At 39.6% G+C, this 12500-nt stretch overlaps 1 protein-coding gene across 4 annotated transcripts in view; it reads left to right on the plus strand.

Moving 5' to 3' along the window:
* Positions 1-12500, plus strand: part of sobpa (sine oculis binding protein homolog (Drosophila) a) — a 45927-nt gene that overhangs the window by 13358 nt on the left and 20069 nt on the right. For 2 of the 4 annotated variants that reach the window (XR_006091719.1, XM_042388901.1), the window contains exons 2-5: positions 796-916; positions 1399-1608; positions 5179-5330; positions 7124-7147. Coding sequence is in view for 3 of the 4 variants with exons in the window: in XM_042388901.1 (XP_042244835.1) it covers positions 796-916; positions 1399-1608; positions 5179-5330; positions 7124-7147 (507 nt within the window). In the remaining variant the exon portion in view is untranslated. The remainder of the gene's footprint in view (positions 1-795; positions 917-1398; positions 1609-5178; positions 5331-7123; positions 7148-12500) is intronic. The other 2 variants (XM_042388902.1, XM_042388903.1) reach the window with 1 other exon arrangement.

A 12500-nucleotide genomic window follows, 5' to 3' on the forward strand; every position in this document is an offset into this window, starting at 1 on the left:
TTATATTGAATGGACAGACATGAAAGTAGTTTCAATCTACTCATTTAACTCTTGATAAGAAAGCATGTAAGCATATTTCCCAAAATGTCAAACTATTGCTTTAACAATCAGCTGCCCAACAGTGTGTCAGCCACAACAAACTCATGCAGTGCAGCCAAATATTGTTCAAACCCCCAGAACTGTATTTTTCAATGTATGTATTTTTCTTTTTATTGCACTCTGATAAAATCCTCCTATTTAATTGTGGGACCATTAGTTCAGCTGGATGCACACTGCAGCGTTTGGACAGGAGTTAGCCTCAATCAGGTTTACCACTACTTATGAGACCTGGAAGAAAAACCTACATTGTGGTTTTCTTCAGGCACAGCTTTAAATTTTGAGTCTCTCAGTATCTTTGCCTAATTAGTTGAAGAAATGTGGTGTTGTGGACAGATCAAAGGAGCTAGTCTTAAAGTCAAGTTTCAGGAAAAGAGCAGCATATGCAGTGAAAATACCAAATTGTTGCATTTAATTTGTTGTTCGCATTTTTGAGTGTTCTCAAATCTAATTCATCTGCGTACTGTTCCAAATGTTAAGATGTTTGTTTGGGTAACATTTATATTTCATGTGGAAATCACCTCACCTTTAATTTGCTGCTATTTGATATTTCCCACATCACTGCGTGATGCAGCTCCTTGTATTGCATAATTTACAACTCAAGTTTGATACTGTCTACATCACTTTCTTTTTAATCAGAGTGATTCCTGTTTAAAGACCTTTTATGTTAGTCTAACCAGCCAATTCTTTGTGTTGCAGAGTTTTGCAGAGAACACAATGAATGAGCTGCTGGGCTGGTACGGCTATGACAAGGTGGAGCTGAGAGATTCAGACAACCTAGAGATAGGGGAAACGCCACAGCACATCTCTGTTCTCAAAGGTATAGTATGCTATTATGGTGTTTTTTTCTTAATTAAAAGGCATTGTACAGGAACATGAGCGGATGCATTTTTTGCCTGACTGGCCTGGCAGTCAACATTCTCAACTGCTTCATTATCCAGCATATGATCATGTGCTGCATAAGGAGTACTTTACTTGTGTAAATATTAACTGCTCATGAATGAATCATGAAACATGACATATGGATGCTGTGAATATGTTGAACATGACTGAAAATGTATTTATTAATCAGCCTCTTGCTATAAGTGATGAGATTTAAACAAAAATCTGTCTAAGCCCACTGTAAAAAAAATAGACATGCTTCATCACTTGTGCTTCTAGTGTAGTGAAAGTGATCCATTGAGTCACATTTTAGGCAAGTTAGGCTGTTACTTTATGGCAGGATTTGAAGTGACTGCAGCAGCACCTCATCAGTTGTTAAGTAACTTAATAGCTTAATTTTCCTCAATTTCTCCCGTCTAGAAAACTTGTTGCCAAAAATCCCAGCTTCAACAGAGAGCAGCGAAGGCCCTCCGGATCGAGCCAACAGCTCCCAGTCTTTGCCAGCCTCCAGGAACGGAGTCACAGAGCCCTCCACCACACCGTCCACTTCCACGCCTAGCACCAAGGAACATGGCAACCTGCCCATCATTGTCCCCATGATCCCCCCACCACTGATCAAGCCCCCTGCAGGTAGGGAGCACAGACACCTTTTTGGAAAGATACATGCAGGAGATAAATTGAAAAGAAGCTTTTTGTTTGGAAAACACTTAAACATGTTGATTGCCAGCAGAAAGCAGTATCAAAAAGTACTCAAATAGGAAGACCAGCCCAGAATGAAAGTTTCAGTGGTTTTGTGCTTATCCATTTGTGTGTTTTGCACAAGGCTACATTTTCAATTTCCAAAAAGATCAAGGTTATTTTCCCTCCATTGCTGATTGCTGATGTATTCGCCCAAATGCCCAAATACAATCACACACACACATACGCAGACATTTCCACAGTCAGAACACACAACAAGCAAAAAAGTCATAGATTGCATCCACAGCTGTTCTCCAGGCAGATTACACTGTATTGAAGGTATAAACCTACTTGCTGATTCTCCAGCACTCAGCAAGAAAACTGAATGTTTATGCAACATGACAACTTTCTGTCTTTGCAATGGCTGAAAGCCTCCAAATCAGGCAGGGACAGGCGACTAATGAGCTAGCTACCTGCTGTACACCTTGTTTTCCTCCACCTGCCCAAGTGTCAATATTACCCCTCCTCCCCTCCCCACCTCTGAGGAAAATGTCCGCGTTCCTCGGCCAGACAGAGGGCTTCATTATCCCTTGCGTCTGCTGTGGCACAGGAGGTTGGTACGCCCCAGCGGACGGAGCGAGCCGCCTTGGCATCGCCCAAGAGGAGTCCCCATTGGCCCTGCCTAGGCGGGGAAACAGATGGTGTGGTCCCATTTAAAGCCCAGCACCAACCCACCACCCGGCCAACACCCCCTTCAACTCGCCCCCCAACACCACCAACCCCCACACATGCGCTGAATTATTCATGTGCCCCGCAAAATCCGACAAAGGACCTTTTGAGGTGCAGGTACGGTGGATGATGGTGGCATTTAGTATGGAGGCTGCATAATTACTGCCGCGTTTCTTCCTGCTCATGCAGATGTGCATGTTTTGAGATAGGCTTGTTATGAGGTGCCAGGCAGATGTGGGAAGGCGATAAACAACTCCACCTCAAGATGTATCTTTGTATGAAAATGTTGAGATATTGTGAAAGATATTATGATTTCATGTCTTGACTTCGATCCTGTTCATTATGCTGTGGTACATACATTATTCCAAGCAATGTACAAACTCAGATCCACCCACTCAGTCAGTTTAAAAGGTACTCGTCTGGCAAAACTGTGATTCTTATTTTCCTGTTTTCTGTTATCTGCAGTGGGCAGCAGTCCAGATAGGAAGACACACAAAGGCAGAGAGACTATAGGAATGAGATGGAGAGTAGAACAGAGGAAAGACATAAAATATGCATGTTGGGTCCACCGTGCTGTCTTTAGGGCCCCAGGGAGTTATTCCCTTAATTGTGAGTTAGTCTTTACTTAAAGTCTGATGGCCCTGTAGATCCATTAAGCTCAACAAGAGGTGAAAAGCCTGGCCAGCATGCGATGAGGAGGTGAGCGGGGGTGAAAGACTAATGGGCCTGCGTTTTTTCACCCTCACACCCGCGTAGTCATAATGTGATAATTGGGAGATACTGGAGAGAATCTCGGAGGATCTCTCTCATTGCAACAGCGACGGCACTAAAAGCCTGCAGCTCATCACCAGCAGTCGCAGTTTACCACAGAGGAGGCATTTCACTGTCACTGAGGGTCTGTTAAAATAATTTGTTGCCCACACTGACCACACAGCAGTACTGCAGCTACATACCACTGAATCAAGGTTTAAACAAGGAACTAGATTTGAAGACGTTTCTCTAGATTTTAGGGGGTAATACTATAGAATAATATGTGTTTTAATTAAACGAAGGAGGTCAACTGTAGATTTGATAAATATAGATGTGAGGAGATGGAAGAGATCTGGATAATTATTATTATTATTATTTGGAATTTATTGTCTTAATCTTTGTAAGGAGAACTTAAGTCTGCCGGTTCACACAGGACATGAATTTCAACAAATGACACACTGACTGAGATATAAATCCACACTCTTGCACAAAAACAAATTTAAAAAACAGTAGTTATTAGATAAATTTATTGACAACCTATTGCAGTCCTCCTTAACTGCCCAAATTGTTTTTGAAAAAATGCCTGAGGAAGTACAAATACAATTCATTTCTCTTTAATGACCACACAGGCTGAGCTGTGGGATTTGATTCCAGTACAGGGTAGAAAAGCACAGTTCCATCAACATCATTGCACAGGCAATTGTCACACAGCCACAATCAGAAATTGTGGCTGAAAAAAAAACTCATAATTGGATTTTTTTAAATGCCAATTGTTACTGTCTCATTTGATTCTTTTTTTAACTGTCCCCATTTATTATTTACTTACTTTCTATACTTGGCCAATTAACACAGTAACTGTCTACAATCACTGCACAATTTAGTGCATTGTTAGCAACCCCAACCTTTGCAAAATAACCGTGACTTTTACTGGCAAAGTGTCTCAAACTATGTCTAGTGTTGGTCTTGTCTGTGTTTGTCTGTCATTGTGGGCTACTGGGTAAATTTATTTATGTATCTATTTATTTCTGGCTGGAGTGCCCTCATCATGAACAATTTGGAATACAGGGAAAAAAGGGAGGCAAAATCATATACTTTCATATACATTTTTATTGTTTTTGTAATGTGTGTGGAGTGAGTGGAAGTTAACTGAACTGTTTCACAAATACCTTCATTCAAACTCTCTACTTTCTTTGTTCCATTGTTCTGTGCCACAAACTCCACCCAGCAGACATTTATGTTGGCTAACGAAAACTACAAGAATTATTTGAAAGTCTATGTGATCCTGGTGTAGTGAATACACTCACAGACGATGCACATCAGCAGCCTCGTTCACATACGATATGATACCTTTTGTCTGAGCCTTCTGCGTGGACGTCAGTCTTCTCCAGCATGAATATAATCAGAGTATATCCTCGCGTCCACTTCAGGTTCTCTAATACCACAGAGCACAGCCACAAATAGGCATCTTCCCATGTCCCAGGCTCATCCGGTTCTGCTGCATTTACCCATGGCAGGGCATCATTATAAATCCTACAGTGGTTTTGTGGCTTGAATCTTGAGCGGATTTAACCAGCCCAGCAGCTGTGCTGAATCAGTGGAGTTAATGCCTTTAGTCCTTGTGTTTTAATACATCTAGTTGTTACATGCTTCTTGAAATTCTCTGCCATGGACTTGCACTTATAATTTAATAGATATCCTTCTTGCTCAAGCTTATTTTGTAATCACGATCAGTGTGACCTTGATAACAAAGTACAAGGCATGTACCACAAGGTCAATATTGGTCATAACATAAGACATGAGGAGTTTTAACTGCTCCAGTTATTTCCAGCCAGTAATGATCATGTGAAACTATAGTGAAACAAATAAAAATACTATGTAAAAAGGTTTGATGTAAAAACTTATAAAATAAATCCCAAGTTTAAAAAAATATTTGGGATGATCCTTTAAGGTGCATGGATAAAAGTCTGTGGGGTAAGAAGAGATAATGTAGGAAAGAAAAGAAGTTGTTCCCCATTGAATTAAACACTGACTGTTTTTCTCTAGATGAAGATGCATCCAATGTGCAGATCATGTGCGCCTGGTGCCAGAAGGTTGGCGTCAAACGCTATTCTCTAAGCATGGGAAGTGAGCTGAAGAGTTTCTGCAGTGAGAAGTGCTTCGCCGCCTGCCGCAGAGCCTATTTTAAGAGAAACAAGGTAAAAAATTCCTTCTAATCATCAGCAAGACACTTAATGTCACTTCTTATAGAGGCTTTGCAGTTCCGTGAAAATTCTCCTGGTAAGCACATGTGATCATCATCAGGGAAGTCCAAGGGGAAATTGAAACATTGCTGCTGGTATAAGTCGGTGTAGATTCAAATATTCAAATGTAAAACTGGCAACACTTTCTCAAAAATGCATAAAATTAACATGAAGAAATTATTGATTGTCACCATGTGGTGAACGATCGTAAAAATAGTGTCAATTTGATATGATGCCATATGTCATATTGTTCATTAGCTAAAGAGGTCCTAACATTTAAATGAATAGTTGGACAGTTATTTGGGAAATATGCAAATTCTCTGTTTATTTAAGAGTTAGATGTGAAGATTGATACCAATCTCATGGTATCAATCAGAGCTGGAGCCAGGAGGTGATTATCATAGCTTAGTATGAAGACTGGAAGCACTAGAAAACAGCTAGCTTGACTCTGTTGAAAGGTAAAAAGTCTGCCTATCAACTCCTCTAAAGCTCACTAATTTACACTTTATATATCATTTGTCTAATCTGCACACAAACAGTAAGGTAAATGACAATTTGTGGTTTTACAGGGAGTTACGTGGTGTAAATTTCTTAATGAATAGCCGTATTTCCTAAAATGTCAAATGATTTCTTTAAGTTTAGGCAAGCAAACAATTTTGGTTGAAGTTAACATTTAGTTAGCTAAAACAACTTTGGTTAAGTGTTGTCTTGTTGATTTATTTGTATTAATGATAAATGCTTGTACTAAACATGAGAATGTAACAACGATTGCTTTGCATGAGTTGGGACTGAACCCAGGTCTTTAAATTTGATGGCAAATGTACAGTATGTAGCCCTTCTACCATCCTGTTTATTGTCATCTTTTTTCATTTATTGTTATCTTTTGGTAAAGGGGAAATATTCGTCCTACTTGCTAATAATCATGTTAAAAAAAATTGTGAGACCAGGCTGAAAAGTCAAAGGCCCAGTAAGGTTCCATGATTTCCAAATTTAGCTCACACAGTTAGCACTGCTATACTCAAGCAAACTGTAGCTCAAGAAGTAAGGTTTTAGCCAACTAGCCAGTAGGAAAATTTAGCTGACTAATGTTAACATAGGACTTTTAGCTTCTTAAGACTGTTGGTCAGCTAACGTGATACTATGGCGTTCCAGCTAAAAGCTAACATTATTAACACACAAATTAATCATTTAGTTCAGTAATGTTCACGTTTGTATGGAAAAGCACAGAAATAAACTATGTCTACTCAGTTCCGTTGAGTTCAAAAATGCAATTACTGTATCCCTTCTATTACCAGGGCAACCACCAATATGGTCGCCATAAACTGTGACTTTTGTTGTCATGTTCTGCTTCTGAAAAAGCTAAAGACAGTTTTCATGACTTTTTAATAGTCTTTATATTGTGAGTAGTAGTTTTATCTGTTGTCACGTTAGCAATTATGACCCTAAATTCTGACTCATGACACAAGGCCTTTTAACTAAATATCTTGTTTATAAATGTCAACTTAAAACCCCTCTTATTACTTTTTCAGGTTTGGCTTGAATACGAAATGAATAATACATAATACAGAAACCATTAAGAATAAATCATGGGTTTTACTACAAAAACACCTCTAGGCGATCAACTCAAAAATGTCTTGGTCATCATGATGCATAAGAGGCAAGACAGCAAATATCAAAGTTGTTATTGTGTTCTCATTTTGCCCCCGATGACTGTAGTTAAACAATCTCCTTTCTCTCTTGTACCAAAGCTGGGATATATAAGGAGTTACGCTGTGAGTATGCTGTGTTTTACTCTCCTGCTTGTCTGTCCTGAAGTCAGTTATTCATCCAAACATAATCACTTTTTGAGCACTGCACTGGAGCAGGAACCAGATAGGGGTGCACTTAGAGTATGTCTGTTCATTTCAGTTAGTGATATCCAATTTCTTTTGTTTTCAGACACTTTTTTCCCAAAGCATGAGAATCAAGCAGAGCCTTGTGTCTACTGTACTGTTGCTCATAGTATCTGTTTTTCATTTTCTACCTTAACATTGTAGCACATTTACTTTTATAGTAAGTTTGTAGTTTTCATTGTACTAAATGTTGAAATGATGACAAATGATCTATCTGGTCTTGGTGATGACAAGGAATCTCTGACATGTTGAAACCTCATGGGAGAACATGTGACAGTTGCAAAAGCTACTGAGCTTCATATCAGATCAAAACACAGCTTTTGAACTGGTTTTATTTTGATCTCTGAGCTCCAGAGGAGGTCATAAAAAAGAGCATAAAGGTATATGCTATTTGACATGCAACAAAGTTGACAAGGCAGCACTATATCTATCAGAGATCAATCAAGGAGGCTGTATACATGACATCAAATGTAAAGCTGATTGGCCTAATGTATAATTAAACAGAAATAAAAGTCAGTTTTACAAAGTTGGCTGCTATGACATTCAAAATCAAGACAGTAAGACCTGCTATAGACCCTAATTATTTTTTAGTTATATGTTACAATTATAAAAATGATCTTGTAGACATCAGGCACATTTGCAGTTTGTTCAGTTCAAATAGGAAATCTATTTAAAGCTTCATTACCTCTTAATTATGTTCTGACCCTGGGCTGACAATGGCAGAGATTGAATGTATTGTGATGGTTTATTTCAATGGATTTTAAAGTGCGAACAGGTGTGGTAAAAAAGGAAAGATACAGCAACACCTTTCCCATGTCTCTACACTCTCCCTATTAATCAGCCTCTGACTTTTGACACAAATGTCAAAGCATGTCTTCTCATCGCAGTGACAGCTCTTCATGCAAGCTGAGAAGTCTGAATTTTAAAGTGACAGGGGAGATCATATCAGTCTTAGAGAAAATCTTTTACCTTATGAGCTCTGACGCATAGCTTGCCAGTCAACCTGTCTTTTTGCTGGTGTTCCAACATAACCTTTACTTTAAAACTAAGTTTCAAAATACCTTAATAATAATAAAGTACATTTTTACCTTTTAGTTGCAGTATGATTAATTAATTCAACATCTGATACTGATCAGCCTGATCAGACTTCAAAACCACTTTATTGAGGTTCTCAATTACTGGATACAATAATATTTAATTAAGTGATCCACTAACAAAGTGCCTTAGCCACTGTAAAAACCTTTGTAAAGCATTGCTTTGTAGTTGTTGCTGAAGGAACACATTTCATTCAGTTACACAAGTAGGTAAAAATAAAGAATAAGTCCCCTTCTCTTGTAAAAAAAAATAATTCAATGTATGATATTCAAATTAAATATGATACTTTGAAATTTCCAAACGTACATAAATAAAATCATGGTCAAGAATACTGATAACCTCCTGTAAATTAAGGACATATTTCTCAAAAACCCTAATAATGTCTTTTCTTCTTTATTCACTTATTCTCTTGTTGATAGAAGATATAACATGAACTTCTGTGTTGCTCTAGAGCACATCATTGATACAGTATGTGTTTTCCCCCCACATAGCATTGATACTGTCACCAATTTAAGATGTCTGCCCCTATACAGCATTCAACATTTGGGGGGACTCATTGTACTGTTTGTATTCTGCTGCACTTGGAAATTGGACGCTAGCAAGCCAGGCCAACTAGCCTCTATTCGGAGGCTCCACTCAGAAAGCGGAAGCCAGTTAGCCTAGCTTGCTAACGTTAGCACAGACCCACCACGTTACTGTTGTTTTAACACCTGCTGAGTCCTCAGCAGCTCCTGCACATTCAGTGTTTGGTCTGCATTTTGATTTCTTCTTTTTGGTAATTACAGTTTTGACCAAATAAATACACAAGTCAAAAATAAACATCAAGAATGTATAGTTTTTTCTTAGCAAAAATGTTACATGTGGCAGCTTTAAGATTGGAACTGCATTTAAAAAATCACTGTTGTTGGATCTAAGTACCAGCAGGTGTCAACAATGTCATCAGTTTTGCACCAATTTAGATGACATCTCAGACATTTTATAGAAATACTGTAATTTACATTTACATTCCTGTTAGGAACCAATCAGTCATGTTGAACGCTTCCCTCATCCATCAGCAGAATGCACATGTTCAGACATCACAAACACAGGAAAGGCCTGCTCTGCCACAGCGGCTCAGATTCTATATTTTGTCTGGCTCTCGCACATTTGTACAGGCCATTTGTGTAAGCGATACCCACATGTTTCTTTTCTCATGCACCCACAAGGTTGGCCACAACAACACGGCCTGCAGGCTTTCTTTATTTCCAACAGAAAAAAAATATTGTCACGGCTGAAAAAAAAAGTATCTCATGTCTGTGTATGCTTTGGATAGGGGAGAGGAGACGTGGGGGAAGAAAGGGGGATGTAGGGGGCAGGCAACGGCTCTGGCATTATGTTGCATGAAATATCTTCAGCAGCCTCATCCATGAAACCCAATCCCCTCCTAGGGTGACTATGGCTGCTACTTTCTCACATCTCTGCATACCTCTACATTATGTAGTGTGCGTTTGTGTGTGGCAAAAGATGATTGATAGTTTAACTCGGGCTAATCACTTATGTGCCTGTTTACTGTATGCTTTAAGCTTCTGGATTAGTTTGTATGGAAGGAGCTGCTTCCCCGCCGCTCGCACTACTCAATTATTCTGTCTGTCACCTCGCTCTGCCTGCTCACTCTCATTCTCTTTTTGACTGTCCACTATTGATTCAGAGACACAGCTTGGCTCTTTTTCTTGTTTTGTAATGCACTGCAAATAACCGCCCCTGTGTGTGTATTTTGCTGGTTTGCATGGTGTGTGCTGAAAAAGCCAGTTTTAGTGGAAAGATACCAACTGAAGGGAAAGTCAACTGAGAATCTACATGTACCAACGCTGTGATCTCGGACAGTTTTGGGGATTAAAGGAATATAAGTTAAATTTCGGGTGAAGTTTTGCTTTCAGAAGCTTCTCAACAAACAGTCGTATGGTTTCTTCTTCTGTCTCACACCCACACATATACCGATAAACATGCTTGCTCATTGGACACAGTGCCAAGATTACGTTAGGCAATTAGTAGTGATGAATTACCCTCTGTGAGTGTGAAGAATGGTGGCAGAAAGGTGCAGGTTTGCTTTTTCAGTCAGCCTTATATTCCACACAAGAAACATATCCATATATCAGTTAGGGTTGGATTTCAGTGTAAATGCTGCATGCAGCAGTCTGTAATGAATGCATTGCTGCGACATCAACTGTGATGAAATGTCGCTCATTGCTGTTGCAATAGCTCCTACAATCTGTTTTCCTTTGCAGTTTGGTTTGAGTTGAGTTCGAGATTGGTATGTTGCGGTTGAAAAGCAGCTAGAAGGAGAAATAAGTCAAAAACTATATAAAAAAAGAAGTTTACCATGGCTTATTATTTGCCATCTATAAGGGGATTTATGATATTTGTTCATGAATTGATAAAAACTAAATATATACATGCATTATTATTATATTTTTATATCTTTATACATCATACAAATAAACACAACTATATGCATATGAACAATGTCTTCTGCAACATAAAAGCAATTAAAAGCATTAAGCAGGTAGCGAGGAGACTCCAGCTTGTGTTTTACAGGTTGTTTCTGCTGCAGCACGGGACTTTTTGTTCCAACATGAAATTCTCCCCCGGAGACCCCAGACCTCCATCAGTGTCTTCCCCAGGAGCTCCCTCCAGGCGCGAGGGGGCAGAGTGCCTCTTCGTGTCAGCCCAGAAATGTCACATCACCTCAAACGCACACACACACACACACACACACACACACACACACACACACACGTCTGCTGCCTAACACACAACCCCGTGGTTGCCTTCCCGCTCCTTAACACTCCTCAATTTGCTTTGCATCTCCATCGGCAACCAAGGAGGCCATGCGCGCAATAAATGAATAAGAGAGAAGTGGGTGTCTGAGTGCGTCTGTGTGTGCGTAACTGTGCTTATGTGTATGAATGTAGCTGCTTGTGGAACTTTTGTGTGTGTGATGAAGTGTGTAATGTGTCTGCATATTGCATCTCGGGCTCACTGCTGGTTAGGAAGCCTTGAGGCCTGCCTGACACAGCTTCAGGGCACAGAGAGGAAGGTGATTATATCATAGCTGCCAGCCATTCAGCTCAAATAAAGACAAAAGTAAGTCACACTAACTAGGCGTTGAGATTGTAAAAGTGGAGCCATGCACATGAACTTACATGCCTTTGTGTCATTTTCTCAACTCGTAAGTGTGATAAATTAGACTCACACAGAAAGCGCAGTACAAAATGTATTAAATTATTTGCAGGCGCACATCATATTGCACATCACAGGTGTATTGTGATGATGACCTTAAGCAAGGAAATGCTCTTTGCAACCTTGTGAAGTTCCAAGAACAATTTGCCAATTTACAATTCACAATCAGTATGCAAAGAAGATGTTTTTTTTAGAGGCACTTATATTGAGAGAAGCATTTACTGCACTCTTTAAAAAAGGAATTTAGTAGAAGGAAATTGACCTGCACCATTCTTGCTGCAATTAAAACAGAATTTATATTGCGGTTTGCCACCGCAGTATGCTCAAATAGTTCTACGTAGACCTATTTGTTTGCAGGAAAGAAAACATAAAAATGCTCCAAACCAGAAGCATTAAACATTTTAAGAACTGCACTGGATACTCTTTTCTGATTTGCCAGTTTTTACTGAAAAAAAAACCATATAAAATTATAGTGCCCACTGCCCTCACCAGACAGCCTGTAAAAAACCCCAGTTTTTGTTGGTGCACACTCTTAAGGTAATCTAAGTTATCTTAAAAATGCCTGTATAGAAATATTTCCACAAGATGCACTGCAAGCAGAAGTGAGCTGGTGTTGCGCTGCCATTCCAAAACATGAAAAGTAGAAGAGACAAACTTGTCTTTTTTTGGAGGAGTGTGTTTTCTCGCCTGTCATGTGAGTAGTGCCAGGACTGCACCTTCATTTCAGGATTTGAGATGAGCTCCACTGCGCTCGGCTGTGTTTGTCTTTGGATTTTGGAAAGCCTGCCTGTGAGCGTCTTTCTGTGGGAAATGTGGCTCTTTTGGCAGGTGATGGGCACACACACCTGGACATGTATCCGTGCCCAGATGGAAGCTAGCACAGTGGCAGCTGGTGTGATGTCCCCTCAGGACAGTGGAG

Source organism: Thunnus maccoyii, chromosome 16, assembly GCF_910596095.1.
Source record: "Thunnus maccoyii chromosome 16, fThuMac1.1, whole genome shotgun sequence".
Lineage (NCBI taxonomy): Eukaryota > Metazoa > Chordata > Actinopteri > Scombriformes > Scombridae > Thunnus > Thunnus maccoyii.